Here is a 27,181-nt window from a genome sequence, read left to right on the forward strand (position 1 = left end):
ATTTCTATACTTGTTTCTCTGTCCTCGAATTATATGTAGTGTAGGTTTCCTCTTTCGTCGTCGAAGAGCTCTTTCATATATTCTTTACATCGTTTTAGCCTGTCGTGAGTCGTTATCATAATATTTCCATTTTTATCTAAAAGAGTTGTGTTGTGGTTTCTTTTTTGCAGCCCTGCCATTTCTTTAACATTTTTATGTAGGTTGAATAGGTCGTATTTGTTCTGAAGATCTTCTACCTCTACATTTTTTCCTCATAGTAAGTTTGTTTTGCCTCTCGTATCATTTTTCTTATTTCATTATTAATTATTTTGTAATTGTGACTGTCTTTGTTTTTGGCTTGTCTTCTTTGGTCCATCCTGACGAGTATTTCGTCGGTCATCCAGTTGTCTCTCTTTCTTATCGTTTCTTTTAATATCCGTTTGCATGGAACGAGAAGGCAGTTTTTTAATGTTTCCCATTGTTGGTTTATCTCGTAGGTGTTAGTATCTAATTTATCAAAGTTTTCGTATATTTTCTATTGGAGTTTGTTTTTTATATCTTTTTATATATTCTTTCAGTTTTCTAACATCTAATTTTGGAGTTTTATTTTAAGTTTGCGTAATCGCTAGCACATCTAAGTTAACTTTTCCATTCGTGAAACAAGTATCATATATCAAATAAAAACTCTCGATATTTTAGCTGTTGTTGCAACAAAACAAACGTGTTAATTTCTGAAATGAAATAATTTTAAGATTGTCCAATTATATTTCTAATATTAACAATTCCGTAATTTAATTTGTATTTAATTATTCACCATTTTCTCTAGTCATACGGCCAATTAGAGCATGTTGTAAATTAGCCTATTGATATTCAGAACTAATGTCCCTTTCTGTGATAACCATTTCACCTGCTAATTGTGATTGACAGGGGCAGATGTAATGAATTAACGTAGAATGTTCTCATATATGATTCACAGAAATTGTTAATGCCCTTACAACAACAGATTGCTTTACTAATATTGAACTATGATGTAACTTAAATTTTAACAGCCCCATTGGCCTTGAGTGAATATGTTGGAACTTTTCAAAGAAGCCTTTTTTATTAACGGTTATTGATCTGAGCTGGAATACCCGGCTGGGCAAAAAATTAGAAAAACCTTCGTACTTGTATCATTAATAATACTTTAACTATATTTAACTATAAATTACCTTTCTTGTTTTCTCTTGGAACTTGTACAATCATTTTTATGAAGTTTTACTTAATTACATAATTTTTTATTAACTTATATATTCAGTTTAATATTCAGGCCGAAAAGTTTGCTTATCAGAAATTTAAAAATAATGATAGCTTAAAACGATAACTGTAAGAAAAAGTCTTGAAAAAAAAACAATTAAGAGTTATGCAAAGAGCAATGTTATGCAAAGGAAAATGCTCGGTATTAGTCTTAGAGACAGAAAAGCAAATGAAGAAATTCGTCAAAGAATCAAAGTTAGATGTGTTATAAAATATTGCATACATAAAATACACTCGCGATCATAAAATCCGGGTCACCTTGAAAATCACCGATATTTCAATTTTAACGAGCTTTATCATAAATAATAATAACACAAATACGAACTAATGCATGTTTCTGGGAATTGTTGTCGGCTTAGCGGTTTCCTTTGCAACAAATAATTTCAATAGTGCCGATTTCGAGGGAAAGCGCACACTTCCCAAAATGAACGGTACCTGTAACTGCCGCTTGTGTTAAATGTCTCATTTGTGCTTGGACTTTCTGTTCAAACGCAACGAACAAACGTTTATTATTGCCACCATTAGTGTTTATTAGTGCCATTATTAGTGTTTATTGTGCCAAAAATACCCTTGACTGTTGTTAAAACGGCACAAATTGTTGCGCTTGTGAAAGACGGTCACACTCAACGGCAAGTCGCAAGAACTGTTGGCGTAAGCCTTTCTACGGTTCAACGAGTGCTTCAACACTTTCAGGAGAAGGGTTTGCTATCCAGACGGATAGCAAACGGAGAAGGCTCTGGACGAAGAAGAATGACCACGGTACGAGATGACCGTTTTCTTGTGTTTCAGGCTTTACGAAACCGGACCTCAACTGCGATTATGCATCGAAATCGTTTACAGGAAGTACGAAATCGCAATGTTAGCGTTGCAACGGTTAGAAGAAGATTTCGTTCTTTTGGACTATCTTCTCGGGTAATGGCTACAGGACCGCCACTTCGCCTGGCGCATCGAGTTGCACGACTAGCTTTTGCTCGACAATACGCGCATTGGGGAACTAACGATGGGGACAAAGAGTTATTCTCAGATGAATCCCGTTTCAGCCTAACTGGATCCGATGGACGTGTAAGAGTTTGGAGGAGAACCGGTGAATGATTTTCACAAGCTTGCATTGCTCCAAGAATGCCATTTGCTGGAGGCTCGGTCATGGCATGGGGAGGTGTATCTTCCGACTACCGCACAGAATTACCCTTCATCGAAAATGGGTCCTTAACTGCACGTAGGGACATTAAGGAGATTTTGGAAGAACATGTTATGCATACCATGGCAAGGCTTGGAAAAAACGTCGTTTTTATGCAGAACAACGCGCGAACGCACGATTCCACGGTATGCCATCAGTATGCAATACTTATACGAGGTTGGAATTACGAGGTTACCCTGGCCAGCTAGGTCTCGGGACCTGAATCCCATCGAACATATCTGGGACGAATTGGAAAAAACGTATTCAACCCCTAACATCTCTTCCTAACAACGGACAGGAGCTCAAGGATCTGTTAGTGAGAGAGTGGAATCACATACCACAACATGTAATCTGGAGAAAAATTGAGAGTATGCCCTGTCGCCTGCAAGAAGTCATTAGAGCAAGTGGAGGCAATACACGATATTAGTCATTGAAATTTTACTGACATTTTACCACGTTCTATATTTTCCATTTTTTTCGTATGCCTGTTTTATCAACTATTTGGTTTGTTTTCTGCTTTTTCAATAAAAACAATAAAAAACCGTTTTTTTTTCTTTCAAAACAAACATTGATGACAAATAAAAAATACGTTAGCCTAAAAAAAAGGTTATTATTGCACCAGAGACAAAAATATTCCAGAAACTTGAAATTTTCAAGGTGACCCGGATTTTATGATCGCGAGTGTAGTAATATGTAGCTCAGCAAGATCAAACCAGATGCACAACTAAACTGGTGCTTTCAAATAGCAGAGGGCAGAAGAGCATGGAGAAATATGAAGGAGACCTATGTTCAGAGTGGACAGAAACTGGCTGAAGAAGAAGTAAAACTAACACGTGACTCAAAGTTATATGGTTTGTCGTAAATTTACATCAGTCGAAAATTGTGGTAATTACGAGAATTATACTCCTGATGCAACACTGCCTGGGGTGATTGCGCTCAAAGAAGCAATGTACAGCCTCGGAACCGGATTGATACTATAAAGACGACTACGGCAAGAAATATGGACAAGCGAAACACATCCGAGATGAAAACCCTAAGAACAATAGTGGGCAAAACAAGAAGAGACAGGGTGAGAAATACAAACGTTAGAGAGCAGTGCAAAATTCAAGATATTGTAAGATGGGGAAGGCAGCGTAAAAGGATGTGGTACAGACGAATGGATGAGAATAGACTCCCAAAAATTGCCCTACAACACAACTCGCTCGGTTCAAGACCTCCCGGAAGACCACCTAAAAGATGGAGGGATAGTTGGCAATCTACCTCCCAGGAAATTAACCAGAGGCAGCTTCAGAATTAAACAGATCGAAAGATCTCCAAGAAGTAGAAGAAGAAAAACATCCAAAACCCAAATGAGAATTACTACTTGAAGACCACACGGAAGAAAGGCGAAATGTCAATTTTTGATTATTTTTTGTTCAGAGCAGCAATATGTAGGTTTTTAGTAGTAGTTTTATGTGAGTCGTTCAAACATGGGAAAAAGACGAATCCTCATAGCTTAAAACACGTTACAAAATTCTTCGTACAGGGAAGAAAGGCGAATGGTCCTCGCGTAAATCCGAGAAAGGTGGAATGTCAGTGCTTGTCGGGACGTCGGGGGAGTACACGCCGCATTTTGTTTACTAAAAACGTTTAGTTTTCGATTAGCCTTCATTAAAAAAAGTGCGTGTTATTGTGTTCTAAAATGACGGATAGTGAAAGAGATGATACGTGTCGCGAAAAAAACACTAGAAAAAGGAAAATTACAGGTCGAATAAATGAAGTAATGAAGCAGTTAAGACAACAGAGCCATGAAACAGGTGACGATTGTCAATGTAAGAGACTTAAGTGTTTCAAAACAGTAGATCAACAAAATCGATCAAACATTATAAACAATTTTAACCGTATGGGGCGTGATGAACAAAATATTTACTTGGCAGGCCTAATAACGTTAATGCCCGTAAAGCAAAGAAGAGCCCGAGATGAAGCTACATCAAGATTGCATGATGCAACGTATTCTTTTAGAGTTAGAATAACGACTGACGATAAAACTACTGACGTCCCAGTTTGTTTTAAAGCTTTTCTAAGCCTTCATGGCATTGGTCGGAAGAGGCTTGAAAATATTCAAAAAAGTTTAAAAGCTACTGGTAGTGCACCAATTGACAAACGCGGAAAAAATCCAAAAAAACACGCATTAACAAAACAACAGCTAGATGAAGTTATTGAACACATAAAGGGTTTTAAAGGAAGAGAAAGCCATTATAGTAAAAATAAAACTAAGAAAATGTACCTTCCGGATGACTTAAATATTAAGAAAATGTACACTATGTACAAATCCGATAAGGGCGCTCCTTTGTCTTTCGAAACATATCGACAAATCTTTAATAAGCATTTTAACATTAGCTTCGGCTATCCGCGGAGTGATACGTGTAGTGCTTGCGATCATTTCTTGGCTGAACTTAAGGTCCTTCACAATAAACTGAATGAAACAATTGATGCCTCTGAAAAACAAAAGATAGAAGTTGAGATAAATCGAATAACTTTGTCAAATAGCCTACACACATCCAAAGCGGAAGCATTTTATGAAATAAAGAGAAGGGCAAGGAAAGCAGCAATGCAGAATGTTAACTGTGAAGCAGTATCTATGGATTTTGAAAAAAATTTATCCACTCCAAATATTCCGACCAACGACGTCTACTATAAGAGACAACTGACGCTTCACTCCTTTAATATTCATGTATTGTCAAGAGGAAATGCTACATTTTATTGTTTTCCAGAAACCATAGGAGGCAAAGGTTCAAACGAAGTAGTGTCATTTCTGCACCATTTTATCTTTGTTCAGCTTGATCTGTCAGTTCGTCACCTCCACATATTCTGTGATTCATGTGGCGGCCAAAATAAAAACTTCACTGTTTTCCGTTATCTTCACTATGTAGTTAATACTGCAAAAAGGTTGGACTCAATCAAAGTAACCTTCCCAATACGAGGTCATTCTTACATGGAGTGCGATCGAGATATGGGTGTGATAAACCAAAAAATTATGGCTGAACTTCCTGAGGATTGGTACACGGAAATTAGATCATGTCGAGTAAAACCAAATCCGTTCGATGTCGTAGAGGTCGATCAATCACTTATAAGAAACTGGTTACTATTCTTGGGCAAAATTTACGTAACTAAACCAACATATAAATCAAGACCAATCAGAGAACTCGAAATATTGATTAATATTTAAATGGGAATAAGCCACAATTAAAGGTTAAAATACATTTATTGACGTTTCAATTTCCACTTCCAAATTTTGAAAGATCATCCACGCCTTTTCAAACACCGAGATTCCTATAATGGACAATGGGAGACGTCAATTATACGCAAACCATTTACAAATTCCGATGAGGTGCAACTACCCGAGAGCCAGTTTATTTTGCCACCAAAATTAGATACAGGTGAGTTTGTTTTAAAAATTCCCTTCCTTTTCTCTTTTTTCATAGAGATGTTTTTTAGAGCTAAGGAAAATTTCTAAGGAAAAATTTAACGATCTGGTCCACTTGAGTCAGTTTTGCACATCCGAAAGGGCTAGATCGTTCTATAGAGGCTTACCTTACAACAAAAACGTAAACAAAATGAGGAGAAAATAATAAAAGCTAGACAAATGAAGATCAGAAAAAAAATTGTCATATATTTCGCTTTTTTCCCGTGTTTGTAGTGACTTGTGTTTACATAAAGCAATGTTTCTAAGTTTTGTGTTTTATTTTAAATTCCGTTGATTAAATAATACGTTACAAAATAAGTATAAAGACTACTTAAATAAAGAAGTAAGCAAAATATTTAATTGTATGATGATGTTTAGGGTTTGAAAGTTAAAAATTCAATTTTCTCGAATTAACCTCTTTGTGACATTTCGCCTTTCTTCCGTGTGGTCTTCACTTGGAATATCAGATCGCTCAACTCAAGGGACCAAAAAATAACCCAAGTGCTGAAAGAGAAAGAAATAGACATTTGTGCTATACAGGAAACAAAAAAGAAAGGAAAAAGACAATCAAAATAAGGTGAATACATACTAATCTACAGTGGAGTAGCAAAAGAAAACAGGGCCAAAGAAGGTGTAGCCTTACTAATACACCAAAGGTACCAAAATCACATCAAAGAGTGTCAATACATATCAGAAAGAATAAAAACAGCAAAGATAAGAACGGAGAAGGAAGACCTGAAAATCATTGGAGTATACGGCCCAGAAAATAACAAGCCTCAAACAAAAAGAGAAGCATTCTATGACCAATTACAAGTAGTAGATCAAGTCAGAGGGAAGATGATCGAATAGGCAATCAAGTAATACTCGGAATTAAGCAAAAACATAACGAGGATGTCAAAAACGAAAATGGAGAACTGATGATAAACTTTAAATAACGAACTAAGAATAAACAACACATTTTTTGACCACAAAGGCCAACACAAATATACATTTAATAACACTCATGGACAAAGATCTATGATAGATTATGTTATAAGCAACCGAGATATACATCCATCGAAAATAATCGACGTAAGATGCCTCAACTCCGCAGATGTAAGTAGCGACCATAGCCTAGTATTATGTAAAATAAGAATAATCCTGCAATACTTCCCTCCTAAGAGAGCGGCGCCAACACAAAAAAAATCAAAGTTGAAGGACTAAATACGGTATCCACGGAATACTTATAGAGGAAAAGAATATCAGAGAAGATCGCTGGGAATGAAATATTAGAAAACGATAGCATCGAGGAAAGCTGGGAAAAACATAATATAATTAATGCAGCAACAGAATCACTTGGAGAGAGGAAAGTAACGAACACTAACATATATCAAAAAAGAAAACACCAAGAGAGAGGAAAGTAACGAACACTAACATATCAAAAAAGAAAGCACCATGGTTTAGAGATGAAGTGAAGACAAAATGTGAAGAAAAGAAGAAAGCCTTTTTACAATACAGAACACAACAAACACAACAGGCATACAAACACTATAAACGAATCAAAAATGAAACGAATACTTTAGTTAGACAAATAAAAAGGGAACACTGTATTTCGAGAAATTCCTAAAGCATTTGAGATGTAACGAATGCTCCGCCCTTCATCCTATAAAGCAACAGCTTGTGCTACTTCTTCTGGTGTCATAATTTTTTAATGCAATTACAGGAGACAATACAAAAACTTACAGACGAACTTATAATCAGGTACAGTACCACAATAAACTTAAACTAATACTAAGCCACTATTTCACATTAATCACAAAACGTATGTGTAAAAGTTGTTGTTCGCACAAAACATTTAAACAGGTTCAAGTAAGAAAAAACGCTATCGTTAATAAGGCATAAAATACAATTCAAACAAATTAAACAAGTTTTGAACTAAACACCAACAAAAAACAAAAAAATCTAAGTGTCCGGTTAATTTTGCACCCCAATATACAAAGACAACATAGCGATGGAAAGGTCCACAGGAAAACTCTCGCAACCTATAAAGTATAAAACAGGCATTTGACAAGGAGATTCGCTAAGCCCATTAATATTTAATCTGATAATGGATGAAATCATAAGTCAAAAAAAGAAAAGGATATAGAATGATAGAAAAGAGAATATAGATAATATATTGTACCGACGACGCCGTAATAGGGGCGTATAAAAAAGAACCAATATGGCACTAATAAGTCATTTTCCGGAGATTTTATTACGTTTTAAACAGATGCTTATTATAAAAGTATAAAGTTCCTAAAAATGCATTAATTCTAACGATACACTTACCGCACTTAATTTTCACGTACTTTTAAACAAAATATATAATTCAAACACAAAAAAGTGTCAACGTACTAAGAGTATCGCCTGTCACCAAACTAGACTAACCATTGTAAATATGTACCTATTTTAAGTAATGAAATAACGAATCTGCCTCGTCGTGTTTATTGATGAAATATTGTGGATTGTTGTGTAATATTCCCGGAAATCAGATTTCCACGTGGTCCGAGTGATTTAGATACTAAAAATTTATTATTAAAGTGGTTTTATAAGAAATGTGTTAAATTACATTTCGCCAAATTTGTTTTAATTATTTTCAGATCATATTTTTATGTCTATGCAGATATGGTGATCAGACAGATGTGGATAGTTCCTAAAAATAAGTTATATGTGATAAAATTAGAATCTAGTATCGTTCTGTTATCTATAACACATACAGTTATGTGCGAATTAATGTGACAAAAGCGATAATTTGAAATAAATTTATTATATTTATTAGTTTTAGACGAAAAAAAGACCGATTTAAATTATTTGAGTTTTTTGAAGACATTTTCGCGTACAAATAGTTTTTAACACTTTGACTGCGCATGGCTCTCATGTGAGTCGCATCGTTCCTTTGTCAGATGCGCATGGCTCGCTGGTGAGCCAAAAGCTCGTTCAAAATAAACACGTTAGTATTTCAACAGCATTAGAGATACGTGTTTGTTAATCTGTGAACGTGTTCTTAGAACATAACCTAACTAAAACTATTAGCCGTTTTAAGTTTTTCTTTTTTTGAACTAAATATGGATAATGATGTGGCAGGTCCATCAAAACCAAAAAAACGTAAAATACCTTTAAAACAAGAACATTTAAACATAATGCAGAATTCCGATGATGATGATGATTATTCAGATTTTGATATAAGTGGTCGGACTGCGGTTGGGGTGAATCAAATTCGGAAGAGCATACAGATGATGAGGAAGGTAATATAGGTAATTGATTTTAATGGTACTTTGTTGTTACAAACAAAATGTTATAGATGCAATTGATGAAATATCCATTCAAGAGTCGGAGGTTACAAATAATGTTATTGATGGTATTTTACAGTGGTCCGATATACGATGGTATTTTGCAGTGGTCCGATATACCGGGGGAAATGAAAAAGTTCCAGTTGACTAAAAAAAGAAACTTCTACAAACAATTCCAGGCAATAAGGAACCTATCGATTTTTTTAGATTTATTGTTGATGATAAATTAATTAGTAAATTTATTTGTTGAGGAAACAAATTGTCATGCTGAAGAGCTTTTTTGTTTGGAAGGAATTACTGAGAAGTCCAGAGTTTCACGATGGAAACCTGACATTCGAAGAAATGTTGACTTTCTTAGCACTAGTGTTGCACACAGGAACAATAAAGTTAAATAGATTAAAAGATTACTGGAAAGGTTTATCTGTTTAATATAAAATGCTTCGCTTAGTACATGAGTCGGGACAGATTTCTATTATACATGAGATTTCTACATTTTCCAATAATGACCAACAAAATTCTACAGATCGTCTGATAAAAATTAAACCAATCATCAATTTTTTGATCGCACAATTTTTTGAACCAATCACACATCATCTCCTCGTAGACTTTAAAAGCGCATATGACAATATAAACCGAGAATTCTTAATAAAAACAATGAAAGAATATACCAACACAACTAATAGAACTGATAAAAGAATCTCTAAAACTAGAAAGTAGAATCCGGATACAAAATGAATTAACGGAAACAATAGATGTGAAAAAGGGACTACGCCAGGGAGACGCTCTATCATGCATCTTGTTCAACATCGCACCAGAGAAAATACTGAGGGACACAACAGTCAATACACGAGGAACAATCATTAATAAAAGCGTGCAAATACTAGCATTTGCAGATGATGTTGACATAATCGCAAGATCAAGAAGAGAAATGATAGAGGCATACAACCAAATAGAACGAGCTGCACAAGGTAAAAAACAAGCTGCTACCACCCAGCATAGAGGGGGTAAAAAACTTTATATACTTGGGATCCCTAGTCACGTCCGATAATAACGTTACGGATGAAGTGAAGAGGCGAATATTTATTGCAAATAAATGTTACCATTGCTTAATTAGGCAACTAAGATCAGATAACGTCGCAAGAAAAACAAAATGCCAAATATATAAAACCCTAATAAGACCGGTACTCACATACGGCTTAGAAACCTGGACACTCACTAAAAGAGAGGAAACGTTGTTACCCACCTTCGAAAGAAAAATCTTGCGACACATATATAAGGGCACAAAAGAAAACGGAATATAGCGAAGAAGATACAACTCTGAACTATATAAAATATACCAGGATCCGGATATTATAACAAACATTTATTAAAATAGGACGGCTGCGTTGGATAGGACATGTAGAAAGAATGGAAGAAGGCGAAATACCAAACAAAACATTCAAACAGATGCCAGTAGGAAAAAGAACAAGAGGAAGACCGAAGCTGAGATACTTAGAACAAATAGAAAATGATATAACAACCTTAACAATAAAAAACTGGAGAAAAAAAGCACGAAACAGATCAGAATGGGGAAGAATCCTGGAGCAGGCCAAGACCCAAAAAGGGTTGTCGAGTCAGTGATGATGATGATGACATCAAAAACAAACACCATAAATACGGAATAAAGTTATACATGTTAACTGAACGAAACGGTTTAATTTTAAAAACTTTGGTGTATACTGGAGCAGCCGACAATATGGGAGGGAAAGGTCATACAAGTGGTTCAGTATCTATTGGTGGACTATCTAGATTCTGGACATAGTGTCTACATGACCAACTTTTATAATTCATATGAGTTAGCTCACTATTTAACCACACGCAGTACAGACTGAACTGGCACCCTTAATGTCAAACGAAAAGAAAATCCTAGAGTTATAATAGCACAAAAATTAAAGAAAGGTGAAATAGTTGCGGCCTACTGTAATAACATATTGGTAGGAAAATGAAAAGACAAAAGAGACGTTTTGTATATATCCAACGAATTTGGAAACGACATGATTGAATATATAGACAAAAGACAACAGACGAAGAGCAAACCTGCTCCCATTTTTCATTACAATAAGCCTATGGGAGGAGTTGACCGACAAGATCAACTGAGTTCCTACTACCCTTGTGACAGAAAGACGTTGAGGTGGTCTAAAAATATATAGTTTTTTTTTATAAACGTGGTTTTTGGGGGGTTTAAAGGTGTTTCACCCAAAGTTTGAGTGTCCTAGGGGGCTCACTTAATTTAGAATATACATAATTCATTAAAAAACCTTGATTTGATCTATTCTGAAGTCTATAAAATGGAGAAAATCCCCCAAAAACCATAAAAAAATAAGTTTTTCGAATTTTTGAAGATGCACACCATACGTAAAAATCTGATCGAAGACAGGCTTTCGATACCCTTAAGAAAACGCAAAATTTGATTTAATAATTTTTTTCGTTTAGTATTTGCAAGATGTGTAATAAGAAATGTAAATTTCAACCATACACCCTAACCCCCCTCCCCAAAATTCCCATTGAAAAATTGTTTAATTTATTTATAATGTTTTTCATTAATACATTTGGGGGAATAAATATTTTACTAATCTGTTTTGAGATTCGTTTTCTTACAATTTTTCACGAATTAAAAAAAAGTTGTTCTAGGATCATTTTTAAGCGATATTGCAAAAATCAACTTTTTAATAAACAAACGGAAAAACTCATAAACTAATTAATAGCAACAATCTTCAGGATTCAATTTTTTAATCATTTACGCTAGAAAATGTCTTCTCATTCTTATATTTAAAATATTGATTTGAATGTTCTGTACCTACGGTTACATCTTCTTAGAACTTGAAGACAAATTGTTACCCGAACAACTGTCTATAAAAATTTTATATTAGTATTTACGTACCTGTTGGTTTTGTGATGAAGGACCACTAGGCGGGACTTGATAGATCTCCGGCGGATTGGGAGGTGGATAGTACTGTGTGAGGTATCTTCTTATGGGGTACTTATGGTGGACATAAGGATTGGGCGAATAGCACATGTCGTGATGTGAATAAGGCGAGTTAGGCGGTGGTGTTGGATAGGGGTACGAGTGAGGAGGGTATGAATAGGAATAGCCGGGATACTGTTGATACCTATAAGCTGCAGGCGGGTGTGATGGAGGCGGTACGCTGTCTTTCGCCGTGGTTACTGAAGTAATTATCACCTGGAACAAAATTATAGAATAAGTTGAAAGGTTTTTATTAGAAGATTATAAAGTGGATCACTGTTTTTAATACCAAAATTTTACGGTTGCTTTCTAAAAAATTTCAGACATTATATATGTATTATGATTTTAATTGAAGAGTATACAAGTATATACTAAGACGAATAATCATAATGTATGAGTAAGGAATGTACTTCACTTCAACTATCAATATCCAACAATTTCTACAATAATTATAAAATAAACAAAAAGAAAAGCAATGTCTGGTGCAAATTAATTGGATCATCATTCAATCAGTGATAAATATTTATGTACCTAATAAAATCTCTTTTTTCTGGAAATTATAATATCAAGTGTGCGTTGAAGAACTAATTTATGACCTTAGTTAAGTGACTTAATTCAGTTACTTCGCTCAAAATGACATATTGCAAATCATCAAAAAATTTCATATTGCAACCCATAACAAAGGACTTCTTGGACATGAAATTGCTCAAAATTCTCCAAGAACCTCTGAGAAATATAATTTCAAAAAATTAACAAAAATGGGAAATGTTAAAACCAAAGTGAAAACTGGTCTTATTCAAAGATTACCGAATGCAGATGATCATGCTCCTAGGATACTTAGGTCGAGCGCACACGAAGCAACTGTTTTAAAATAAGGTTGAAAACTAGCCACAGGCGGATCGCCTGGTGGGCGAATCGTCGTGCATTTACACTGCCAACGCTAACAATACAGTTGCGAGTACAATCGGTTTCAGATCGTAGTTTTAAAACAGTTGCACCGTGGGCGCTTGACCTTATTAAACAAGATCGCCGAGCTTCCTCTCAAGAACTGGCTGTAAAATAGGCCGTGCTAGTGGTAGACTAATTTCAAAACAAACTCGTCTTAAATAATAAAATTTACCATCTCACTTTAGGCAAAGGAAGAACCACATCTTAAAAACAAATAAAAAATCAGCCAATAAAAAGACTGATATGTTTTTTGTACACACTTATAAAAAGTCACAAAATGGAAAAGAAAAATATTTTTGTAGTGTGTAAAAATTTATTTCCTAGATGAGCAGAATCTGTCTGCCGCTTCAACTCCAACCAAATGGTCGGGTTCTAACACCCGTAGCACAAATTTTTTAATGTGTTATTTGTGGAGTCCAATGTTCCGTCTTTTATGTGTTTTTTCAAGAAGTTTTTATACAAAAAAAGAAAAATTGTGGATATTCCACCAAACGGGATCTCTCTTACGTAGTGGTGCTTTTTAAAACTTGACCATAGCTGTGAGGATGGCTTTGTAAGCCAAAAGTGCTCAGCTAAGATATACATTTTTACACACTCTTTTCCATTCTTTGAAAAAAAGAAACCGATTTTTATGGGCAAAAGAGCACCGAAACTCATCGTCAATAACACTCAGTTATTTGAACGTCAGGAGAAAAATATCACAAAGATTTAGAGAAAGAAGAATTGTTCCCTCCATTAATGTAATTCAACTGCCAAATAGGGGATTTATATTTCAACAAGATAGTGCAGCCTGCAATGCAACGAAATCTTTAACTTTATAAAGACTCTTTGACAAGAGATAAAAAAAGCACTTCGAACCATATCAGTGACTACAATTTCTTAATTAAAGGGTAAAGGACAAAAAATGTGGAATAAATTTAAACCAAATTACTGCTAAACAAACACTAGTAGGCGCTATGCCAAAGAGAAATGATGTCGTTTTAAAATGTAAGGGTGACTCACTTGTGGACTGCTGTGGAACACTGACTAAATATTTGGTCCAGTTAATTTGCGCCAGACATTACTTTGCCTTTTAAGGTAAGCTGAGACATGATTTAGAGGAAAGTATGGCAAAAACTAGATAAAACGCATAACAACTCCAATGTGCACAAGAAAGTAAGAGAAGTTAATAGTGGACAAAGCTCACAAATTAAAAACTTTTTAGAACTATGTGAATTGGGCGTTTGATGATGAAGAAAGACCTTTGCAACAAACAAAACGGGACCACGACTACAGAGGCAGAAATGAGGAATGCGATACATATGAAGACGGGAAAGCACCAAGACCTCGTAATTTCCACTCAGAATTATTTAATTTTTTTTTCGATAAAGAAATTAAATTGTTCATAAGAATAAATAATTCACATTTTCAAGTGACTCTGAGCAAAAGAAATTGTGCTCAAATAATAAAAAAGGTTATGTTCATGATCATTGTCATGTCAAAAAGGTCATGTCTTCATCGATGTTATCAAGGAACCTTATTCTGGGTCTTCCTCTTCTTCTCTATACCAAGGAGCGTTTTCCTAGCTGGGTCATTTTGTTCCACCCAGATTACATGCCCTATCCATCAGACCTTCTATCTTAATATATTTTACGATATCTGGTTCCTGGTATATTCTATAAAGTTCTAAGTTGTATCGCCTTCTCCACACTCCATCATTATTCACCGCTCCATAGATTCATCTTAGTACTTTTCTTTCGAAACATCCTAACATGTTTTCATTACTTTTTGTTAGAGTCCAGGTTTTGAGGATTTTAGGAGATTGAGCCCAAAATAGCATCTTTTGGCCGTGCAAATTGTGCGGTTTTTCTCTGTGGTAGTATATTTTCAGTGCTAACGGGCTCTCCCAGGTATAGAAATTCGTTCACTGCTTTGATGACGTCGTTTTCTATAACAAGTAGTCGTAGTATTTGTGGTTGTCTGCTTATTTTCATAAACATATTTTTTAGTTAGTTTTTTTAATGCTACATACGCTTCTCGTACAGCGTTTTCCGTTCTCCCAACAATATTTAAATCATCAGCATAAGCAAGGATTTGCAGTGATTTGTTAATATTGAACCGGATATACTACACATGTGGTGCCATACGGCATAGCATTGTGAAAGATATTTTATACGCTAATACCTCTGAGGTTAAAGCACTCACAAGATATCTCCTTTTTTGTATGTGGTGCAAAAAATTCCAATATTCCAATCACTGGGGAGGGATTTTTGTGTCCATATTTCTTTTAAGAGCTACTGTTAGGTTAAAGCTTATGTTAAAGATGTCAAATTTGCTACTAAAAGCGTCAGATGCCACCTAACCTCATTAAAGTATCGCCAAAGTAAACACAGTAAGTAATTCCTCTCGTATAAAATATTTACAATAAACACGGTCATAATAAAACTGTGCAATTAAAATTAAATTCGAAATGTATTTAATTGAATGCATCAAACATTCTTTAACAAAATTTTCTATATTAATTGATGCACAAATATTCCCGTTAGGGTTTGTAACAACAAACTAATAATTAGTTATTAAGCTTTCAGTTTTCCATAATTATTAATTAATCTAGTTAGGAAAGCTTTTAAATTACCCAAGCGATAACAGCAGAATGTTAAAACTTTTTACAATGAGCGGCTTGTGGTGATGTTTTACTGTTTAATTCAAATCGAGAGGCGAAAAACCTAGAATATATATTATTTTGGTTCAGCAATGGGGCCCCTTAAAATCATATTTATATTTTATGTTGGAACTAATAGTTTACAAGCTTATATACCAAATTGAAAATGATTTACATTGAAAATCTTAAATATTCAGGAAACTAATCACAATATCTAGCAAGACACTTATCTCTAATTAAACATTAAGACATGGAAGACTTCGAGACTCGAGCGCTATCTTCACACATATTCAAACTTGTTGACGGCCATTCGTCATTTGGCCAAACGGAAGAATTTTGTATCTTTTAAACCCATCCGAATGGTATATAATCATAATATCTAATTCTCGAAGGAGGCAGAAACGATTCATCTTTAACGCTCTTCGAACTAGTCATAAAGAAAAACCAATCCCAAGGTTTCCATTGTACTGTTTCCGAAAACCCTCCCATATCAACCTCTACTTGCATGCCAGCTCTCCTCACCCATCTTCACAAATTGATTTTGTCATTAATACTCTTGTTTCCAGATCAATACGCTCTTGTAACGATTCAAATAGATCCGCAGAACTTTCTTCTTTAAAATAAGCTCTCCTCCAAAACGGTTACAGCGAAAATCATATCTCCTCAAGCATTAACACCTTATACCAAAGGTGTCACTGACAAGATGGACGAAATTTTTAATTTTTTCTGCTCCAAAAACAGTCATCTCTTGTCCGATCTGTCAAGGAGTATATCCCAAACGAAAAACACAGAGTTTATAAAATTCCTTGTGTAGAATGTCAACGATCTTACATAGGCCAAAACCATCGAAGAATCTAAGACATAAACTATGATCATTCCATTTCAGTTTCAGCCCTACGCCAATAGAAGTTATTTCCATAGAGGTCACAAAATTTATTTAAAAATTCCAGACCTACAGCCCAGCCCTTATCTGTTTCTATAAATAAAGAATTATCCAAAAATAAAAGACGACGACGCAAAAACATGTTTGTGCAACGTGCGTGATTATTAATCTTCGACCCTTTGCTGCTTCTTCTTCTTATAGTTCGTTCTCCTATCGGAGGTCGGCTATCATCACAGCTATCCGTACCTTATTGGCGGCTACTCTGAAAAGATCTACTGAGCTGCAATTATACCACTCTCTTAGGTTTCTTAGCCAGGAAATTCTTCGTCTCCCTATGGATCTTTTACCCTTGATTTTACCTTGGTAATGTGGCCTAAATATTTTAAATAGGCCTGAATACCCTTTCCTGAGGGAGCATTTAAACCAGTAGAATATCATTCCAGAAAGACTTGTCGAGAACTTGTAATATTTTTATTTACCCATGCTTTTGAAACGGTATGATTTTCGTTTAGCCAGGTTTCATCTAAATAGAAAATGCATCTTCCTCTAATTGTTCCTTTCTAAACCTTATTGGTTTCAACTTCATCCGTACGCCAATGATTTATGTATTGCCTTGACGGTAACCCTTAACGTCTATTTGAAGATTTGTATTTGTAATGAGCTGTCAGTTGCAAACAGATAGGGTATATAATTTTAATAAACTTTTATTATTTCATAAATTAAGATTAAAACTTTGAGCTCATTCTTCCTTATTTGGGTAATATAACCAGAGTTCGGTAGGAAGCGGCTTTATCTAAATGATTCAATCAAGATTGTCAAAACTTCCTGGACACTTCCTGTATATCAAAAAGCAAAAATAAACCTATATCTGGAGGTAAAAAGGGGAAGAATTTAACAACTTTATTTTTATCAGATATCTATTTCGTTTGATGTATCGTGGACCCGAATGTATCTAGGTGCACATTCATTCAATTTCTGGCAACCAATTGGCAGATAATTTCATTCAATATTGACAAATTTGAATTTATGGTGGATATATTTGGCGCATTCGCCAATCTTGATTTCGAGTTGGCGGGTACAAGTGTGCATTCACCAGAAATTACGTATGTGTAGATCAATGCGATTAAGTTTACAGAGGGTATTTGTAAACTCCCTTCACAAACATTCTTCAAATGACCTTTACACATTGTAAAGGTTATTTTATGCTCACGTGACTTACTTTATACATAAATGCCTCCTAAGAGGGACAGGTGTCTCTAACATACACGTGAATAATTTAAACATTTTTGAGGTAAATATAGAAAAAAGGTTATAGGATATCCAATTTGTTTTTAATGCAGTGAATTATTGGCTTTCGTAATTTATACACAGAGAAAATTATTTGAAGAGTAGCAAAATCATGTACGATAAGGATAAATTAATAAGTTTCATTATCCATTCGTATCAGTTTATTGTTACGAAAAGAAAAATTTTTATTTTGCGTTTCTTATCGTGTAGATTTCCATAGGTACGTGGTTTTTGGAAAACAGTTTTAATTTGTCGATCACAGAATTAGCAGTATTCATATTTATAAGACACAACATTCCTACAAACTAAAATGCAAGTCTGAATAATTAATGTTTTAATCTGAAAAGTCATGTCAAATTAGTCTGAGTAAAGGCATTAGTCATTAGTAAAAAACATGTAATGTAAACAACACATAAATATTTGCTTGAATTGATGCAACAAAAGCAGTTCGCAGAACGACAACTAAAGTATGATGGAGTTCTGAGATTGGAACATCCTTGTTGTTTTATCACGCTTATATGCGATCCATCGTAGATTACGGTGCTACTTTTGGGATCCGCTTCTAAGAATCTTCTCAGAACACTTTTCAAGATTTTGAATTTAAATTTCAAATTTAACAAGTGAAAAAGACTTCTCTCAACAAATTCCAAAAAATTTGGACTTTTAAACAAATTAAATTGTACAAAAACTATTCAACCGCTCTGGCCCAACTTTTGCACACAATTCAATCACGATAACTTCATCTGATCATTTAAACAAATTTTGATTAATAATAAAGTTATTAACAATATTCAAAAACAGCGATTTTTTTGTTCTTTTTGCAATAACTTTTCTGTTTATTAACGGATTTTAATTTAGCATATCTCATTTTGTGCATTTTTTCCGAAAAAGTTGTATGTTGACGTCAAATCTGTATTTAGACAAGTTTTTAAGTTATGAGTTTGAAGTTTTGATTGTTTATATTGTCTACATATTAATTTTTCAATATTTTGGTACCTGTATAGTAATCCTTTGTAGGTTATCTTTATCCCAAATTCTAACCTAAGATATTTAATTTTCACAGCCTACACTTGTATTACAGTCTGATTAAAAAGAATTGAAAAATATATTTTCATAATATGGATGGATGTTTACCGTCATTGGATTTAAGAAATAATTTTTTTAACCTCTTCTTTGTACTCTGCCGCCAAAGATGTTAAATAAAACGCTTGTCGATTATGTTAACTAAATTCGTTTCGTGTGATATCGCTACGGATTTTACGTCCATCGGGATCCAAGAGGTGTAACGTGATTCTTTCGTCTTATACTGTATTAGTAAATCATAAAGTGAAATTATGTATTTTATTATTCAGTAATGATAACTGAAACAATGTAGCCGCAAAAGGAAGTATAAAATAATGACTGATAACACATGCATTCTAAATCGTTGACAACAATAACAAATTATTGTGTATAGGGAATTTATTTTCTTCAGTTAATCAAGTTACGTCATTATAATGACGTAATCAAGAAACGATCAAAAGGTTGTAGGATTTGAGGCACGGTTTTCGAGTTTTAATATCGTGGACGACATACACTATTTATTTAGGATTTGGCTTAATAGATGGAATAAATATAACCATAGTTGTAAAACGTAAGTACACAAGTACAGAATTTAAAATACAAACATAAGCTTATATAAAACGAACACATAAGTTAAAATACAATATAAATAAATAAAAGTTTATATCTTCAGATCAAATTGAGCTATCTATTTAAGGCTTGGAGGTGTAGTTGTGAAGACGTCTCCACTATGTGTTGGATGGTTTAATCTGGAGCACCACAGTCGCAGCTGGAGTCAGACCGTTCCTCATTTATGTAGGTTGTGTGTACTTACTGCATATCCCGTTCTAATTCGATTAAGGCTCTTCCATATGTTTCGTGGCTGTTTGAAGCCATAAGGCTTTTTGACTGGGTCAATAAAGCTGGATACTTCAGGTGGAGCTTCTTGAGTCTGGAGGTAACATTGAAATAATCTGCTGTTAGCTGTTGGCCTGTTACTATTGGTGGTTTTCTGGATGGAAGTCGGTTTGCTACTAAACTCGGGATGTGTTCATGGATTGGGAGTTGTCAATTACTGTTTATTTTCGAATATTTTTTTTATCAAGGCTTTTTGTTTTCGCAGAACAAGTGGAGTTATACGGCTGAGGATGGGAAGCCAATATAGTGGAGTAGTCTTGATGCAGCCGCTAATTCTTCTCATTGCTATATTAAGCTGCGTATCTGTTATCTTCGCATGGCGACTACCTAGCCAGACAGGTGTATAGTACTCAGAGTAGACCAAATTTAGCACAGATGTTCGTAGTGTGTATGCACCTGAGTTAGTACCACAGAGATTCTAAATAAGGTTAGTTCTAGTACATATTATTTGTGCAATTATTTTTAGATTTTTTTAAACGACAGAGTCCTGTCTAAGGTCACTTCCAGATATTTTAGGTAGGGTTGGTAGGGTAGTACTACGTTCCTTATTTTGACCTCTAATTCTTGGTTTCATCATCATCATCAACAACTTGTGTGAGTCCACTGCTGGACATAGGTCTCCCTCAGCTTTAAAAAAAATTATATCCAATATGGATGACAAAGTTTCAAAGTAAGCACTGATATTACTTAATAATAATATTGCTTAATTTCTTTTTATTTATTTATTTTTGCTTTGTTACCGACACTAAAGTTTTTTTAACTTGTCTTTTCTTTAAAATAGTTTTTAACTTTTACAGAACTGTCTTAGTTCTGTTTTTTGATAACTCGAATTGAACGTTTTGTACTTTTTAATCTGTATAGTTCATAAATTAAGCTATTTTCCTCACTTTCATCATAGTATTGCTGCATATCTTTTGTAAGATGAACTGATGATGTGAAAAAATTTAATACAGATGAGGATGAAGGAGCTGATATCCTTTCTTTTATTCTCCACTTGTTGACCGAGAACCCTTCACTATCTTCTTCTTCTTCTTGTAGTGCCTAACCGTTTCGGATGTTGGCGACCCTCATGGCAATCTGTATTTTGCAAACTGCTGCTCTGAAAAGGTTTGTGGTTGTTGTGTTGAACCACGTTTTCAGCCAGGCGGTCCTTCGCCGTCCTGGTCCTCGTTTTCCTTCTACTTTTAATTAATTAGTTAATATATATAGTTGCAATGCAATAGTTAATTGCAGCAAACCATATCTTTCGCAGTTCCTCATGATGTGACTGAGGTATTCGATTTTGGTTGTTTTTATTGTGGTTAACAACTCTTTTCCTTTTTGCAGTCTTAATAAAACGTCCTGTTAGTAACATGGTCGGTATAGGATATCTTCAGGATTCTACGATAAAGCCACATTTCGAAAGCATCAATTTTCTTGCAGGAAGCGTCTGAGAGAGTCAACTCCGTACAACGTACAACTATCTTAGTGAATTTAAAAAGCATTGGAGCAAGGACTGGTCCTTAGGGTAAAACAGTATTTAATTTCTTCTCTTTTCTTATGCCATTACAGTGAATTAGCTGAAAGTATCGATCACAGGGCATGTTGCTGATTAGTTTCAATATTCTTTGGCATGAAATTAGTTTGGTCAGCTTATATAGGAATTCCTCCCTTCATATTGTGCCGTAGGTAGCTGCCAGATTGAAACCCGCTTCTATATTATAGTTAGACTTAGGACCTGGTCTGCGCAGCTTCGATTTGGTCCTGCTTGTTCGAGTGGGTTTTTTCAAGATTTTATGGGTCTATTCTGTTTAAGATAAGTTGTTCTATCGTCTCAGGGGAGAAAAGACTGTTCAAAATACGCTTTGCAAGGGGCTTCGTGTATAGATGAGCGAAGTATCCCTTGCTTCTGTCCATTTTAGATAGGACTATGTGTGTGTTATATTCATCAGACGCAGAGTCTGTAGGTAGTAGATTTGGACAGAGTGCCCTGGAGTATAAGGAACTGACCTGAGGAGACCCGAAAAGACACTGACTTGTGGCCTGAAATTCACTAATATTTATACATAATATTTTAGGAATTTTCAGGTCGATTGGCCAATAGAAAGGTATTCAAGACGGGGCGATGCGCATCGACGTGCTCATTAGTCCATAGACTGAGGCACTTGATGACACCAACAGTTTATAGCAGCAGCTGAGAAGTGCTATGGTAACTTTATCGTGGAGTTTATTGGGTCTTAATACAGCAATTATTTTGCTCTTTTTAAAAGCTTTTGGTACGCTTCCACTTATTAACATACGTTAATAGAACGCAGCCAACCATTTTCTTGCCCTTTTGTCGCATTGTAGTGGGAACTCAAAATGTATCCCATCAAAGCCAGGCGCCTTGCCAGTTTTCAAGTCCCGGAGGGCTGATGTTATTTCTTCGGTGGTAAATTCGTGGGAGAGTTTTGAGTTATGGTGGGCTGTTTGACGTAAATTATTGAGTTCCCTTTTTATATATTTTATGTGTTCTTTATCACGTGGAGCCCTAGATAGGGTCACTATTTTGCTAGCTATTTAATCGGGGGATAAACAATGGGGTTTTCGAACGGACGAAGTACTTTCCTCTAATATATAATACACTAATAAGGAGATACTTAGAATGATGAAGATAGAGAGGGAATTTCCAAACACTATTAAAAGAAGAATACAGAATACTTACTATTTAGGTAAAAGTCGCAGGAAAATAGAATCGATGTACTTTGTTTCTGGCTCTTGTCGCTATCTTCAATAAATAATGTTAGTATGTAATTGCTTAAATGTAAATATAGAAGAAGGAAATTAATCCTTAGACTAGCAGAAAAGACATTGGATTTGAAGAAGGACGTAAAGAACTTGTGATCAAGCTATTAACTAATTATTAATATTAATTACTAGCTAATTAAGAATTATCAAAAATTTCCTTTAGATTAGACAAATTCCAGACATCAGAAAAGACAGGATTTAGACAAGTGTAGTACCTAGATTCAATACATAAAGCCAGATAAATACTTTTGTTTACATACATTTATTTTTTTGACAATTATCAATATTATGTATAATTTAAATTGATGTTCTTGTGAATTACATGTAAATAAAAACAATTTATTGACGTGGTCATGACATAATAGATTTATACGCTCCCGATTAAAGAAACACATAAGCTAAAGGTTTAACTGTTTTCCACGTTATGTAAGATTGATTCCCGTAATCGTTCTAAAACATAACCACAGTCATAAAAATATCCAATGACGTAATTACTTAAGGTGACCTTAATAATAAAAGATAATCGTGGAAGGGCATTCTTTGCTAAAAATAGATTTTATTTCTTGCTTTCCGTAGAAGAACTTACTTGTTCCTGGCCATCACATTCCGAGAAAATAAATTTATGTCCCAAGATCCACTAACAAATGCAAATGTGGAATGAACGTTTTTAATATAACCGTAAGCATATAGAGGGATATAAAATGAAAGCAATAAATTTTATTTGAGTAAATTCTTCTTCCTTTTTTATATAGGATATTACGGCAAGTTTTTCCATGGTACTATATAACTCGTTACGTTTACAAAATAGCAATACATACAAAAAAAGAGGTGGAAATAAGCCTTTTCTAATTCAATGTTTTTCATCCACTTGGATAGCAGTTAAGACCTTCATAATTCGCCTGGAAAATATTTATAACGTAATAAAACAGCCCCCCAAATTTTATTAAAATCGAGTTAATAGATTTCGCATAATTTTGCAATCTAATTTTTTTTTTAAATTGAAAAAAAAAATTGAAAAGCTTGCACAACAAAAAAAAATAGACTATGTATATAGAAAGTGTTTTAAGTTGAATATGTATGTCCTATAGTAAATGTGATGTGCTGATCACGAATCTATACTTAGTTTTTGTTCCAGTACGTCAGGTTTTCAAGAAAAGTGCGTTTTTGAAATTTTTCGTAGAAACTGCCAAAAACACTGAGAAAATATTTATTGAAACTTATAGACAGATTTTTTTTTTTAATTAAACCGTTCTCTTTTTCCATGAAAACTGCATTTTGTGATCTTTTTTTATGAATTTTTGTGATCAAGTCTCTTTTCAAGTTCCAGTAATAATCAGCCATCATTCTTATATCCCATCTTCCTTGGTAACGTCTCTCCATCTCCTTTATATCTTGATGTAACCTCTCTCCCTGCTGCTTGCTGACAGCTCCAAGATTTTCGGGAAAATAGTCAACGTGGGAATCTAGAAAATTAAGTTTGACGTTCATATTACATCCCAGTTTTTTTATAATTTTCGACCATATTGGTTACAATTTCTTTATAGTTTGGAGACTTATTGTTTCCAAGGAAACTGTCTATGACTTCTACGAAAGAACTCCATGGTCATCCAGATTCATCTTGGGTCATTGTATTCTGGAACAATCTGTCCGATTTTAAGGTTCGAATTTGAGGGCCTACAAAAATTCCTTAAGTTTAACTTCGGAAAGTGCAGGAAATTTGTCGCACAGATATTTAAAGCAGTCACCTTGTTTATCTAAAGCTTTGAAAAACTGCTTCACCAATCCTAACTTTATGTGAAGAGGAGGCAAAAGAACTAATTTTGGATCAACTAGTGTATCACGTTGCATATTTTTTTGTCCCGGTACAAGTCTTTCTCTGAGTGGCCACTCTTTCTTAACGTAATGTAAATTTCGTGCTTGACTGTCCCACTCGCACAAAAAAACATGGATACTTTCTGAATCCATACTGCTGACCCAAAAGCATGAATATTATTTTGAGATCTCCACAGAGTTGCCAACAATATTCGCTATACTTTATTTTATTTAGCAACAGCTCAAGATCCTCGTATGTTTCTTTGAGATGCACGGAGTGAGCAACAGGTACTACAGCATAAGTATTACCATTGTGCAACAAGACACCCTTCATACTTCTCTTAGAGGAATCAATAAATAACCACCATAATGTAGAATCCTAATTGTCAGCTCCCAGTTTCATGACTTCTTCAGGAATATTATGACAATACATCAGTGAGCCCACTTGAGAAAAATATTCCGCTAAGTATTTTTCACGATGTCTATACCACAAAAATGTGGTACCTATCTCAGGATTGAATTCGTCTTCATCGGTTTTTTCGTCTGAACTTTAATCTGCTGATTGCTGGTGGATGGTGTGAAAAAAAGGTGGAGGAATAGGAATTCCTGGTCCATGAGATACAGGTCGTTTAGCAGAAGGTAAATCAGGATATTGAATTTTGAGTTTGAATTTTGAATTGAAATCCTTGATATCGCAGAAGCAAAAGTAGCAGTCATCTCCATGGTTTTTTGGTTCCCTCCATACCACAGAAATGGCGAAGGGTAAAGAGTTACGTGTACCTTTTGTCCATTTTCTCAGTAATTCTACACACTGAAAGCATACTTTGTGTGAAGCCCAAGGTTTGTCCTGATCACCAAGCTTTACACCGAAGTAAGCGTAATAAGCTTTCTTTATAAAGTCTGTTATGTTTCGTTGATGCTTTCCTATTGTTAAATCATCACACACGTAACAAAATATATCATATACTTTCTTGATGACATTATGGCGCGAAAAACACAAAATAAAACTCGATGCTACAACCCTAAGTGTGCGCTCATAACGAGACTCCGACCCTCGCTCGGACAATAGGATGGTATCATATTATCATCGCCAAGTAAAATAAATGCAATATTTTAAAAATGCCAGCGTTCACTGTCAAAGCGTAGCGCCTCGAGCCAGGTATCGGGCCATAGTATTCGAGCTTAGTATTTTTTCGTCCCTCGACCCTAGTACTCTACGATCGACACTACGAGGCGCCGCTGTCCACCGACCCTCGCTCCGATCATAGGATCGTATCGATTGCCAGGTAAAATAAATGCATTACTTCAAATGCGAGCGTTCATTGTCAGTGCTATGTCAAAAGTTGACCGGCATTTGCAAAGAAGTTATAAACAATAGGATGATAATCTTTAAACCGTTACCTTTTACCTTCAAGATATATTATTGAATAAGAAGAGGCTTATTTCCCCCTCTTTTTTGTATTTTCTGCTATTTTGCAGTAAGTTTAATAAATTAAAACATTATTAACCTGCCGTACCTTATACAAAATTTAATTGTCGCTATTTTATTTCATTACGACTTTGCTCCAAAGTTAATTGTTTTAAAGTTATAAGCAAAGAAAGTAGAAAAAATCAATGTTTTTAGTAATTTTTAAATATTTTAATTTTTTTATTAATGTTCCCGACCATTTTGAGAGGAAGGATAAGGCAATTATTATAACTGAAGTTATCACCTATTTCTGCACAAATCCGAATGGCACCTCTCACATCCACCTCAAACAGATCCGCCCTGGTCTATTATGTAAAATAGATCCGTACATGTTTCCATAATCGCATGTATTTTAGACCTTTATTGAATATATCTAACGTGGTTGTAAGTTTTTTCACCTGAAACTTTATTTACCTTATAATTCAAGTTGACATTTACAGTTTAGGTTTTTACCTCTCTTAACTCCCTTTTAATCTTTTATTCCGGTCGATTTATATATTTGACATGTTCAGTCGGTGGTATTCTACCCGTAGGTGTAAATTTCTAACACGTGTGCCTTACTGCGTTCAACTTTAATGATTGAGTTCTGTTTTAACTTTCCTGTTTAAAGTACAACTTCTAAAGAGCTAATAAATGAATGAGTTCTTAATTAACCGAAATTAAAGGCATTTTTTTCTTCTTGAATAAAACCAATTTACCTGTTTTATTCAAAATATTTCAGAGAACCCTTGTTTTAAAAGTTTCTCACAGTCTGTTTTTATGAATTAAATGGTTCAATTGTGTAATAAATGTTGAATGTTGAAATGTTGGACGATTTCCGAACATTAATATGTCACTAGAAAATTTCAGAACAATATTAAAATTTGAATTTTTTTACTGGTCCAGTACTGTGACTGTCAATTTTGATATCGATTTATCAAGAATTTGTACGCTGTAGAAAAATGTTTCAAATAAAAAATGTAGCCGAGATAATTTTGAACAAAAATATTTTTCTTCAAACGTCAAATAATAATGATGACATTACTTATCTAACTTGATCCTGTCAAAGTTTGATGTCTCCGCCGGCAGCAGTTTTTTTCCCATTTCTTTACGGCGGAGGGAAAAATGTTGTCATGGCAACAATATGAAACATGTCACAAAGCAACAATACAAATGTCATTAACAACAATTAAACATCATTTTTATTTATAGTAATATTAAAAGTACAATTA

At 34.5% G+C, this 27,181-nt stretch overlaps 1 protein-coding gene across 2 annotated transcripts in view; it reads right to left on the reverse strand.

The window, feature by feature from the left end:
• Nucleotides 1–27,181, reverse strand: part of Hers (Histone gene-specific Epigenetic Repressor in late S phase) — a 239,432-nt gene that overhangs the window by 33,354 nt on the left and 178,897 nt on the right. For both annotated transcript variants that reach the window (XM_072535621.1, XM_072535622.1), the window contains exon 6: nucleotides 12,123–12,422. In XM_072535621.1, the coding sequence (XP_072391722.1) occupies nucleotides 12,123–12,422 (300 nt within the window). The remainder of the gene's footprint in view (nucleotides 1–12,122; nucleotides 12,423–27,181) is intronic.

This window comes from Diabrotica undecimpunctata, chromosome 6 (assembly GCF_040954645.1).
Source record: "Diabrotica undecimpunctata isolate CICGRU chromosome 6, icDiaUnde3, whole genome shotgun sequence".
Taxonomy (NCBI): domain Eukaryota; kingdom Metazoa; phylum Arthropoda; class Insecta; order Coleoptera; family Chrysomelidae; genus Diabrotica; species Diabrotica undecimpunctata.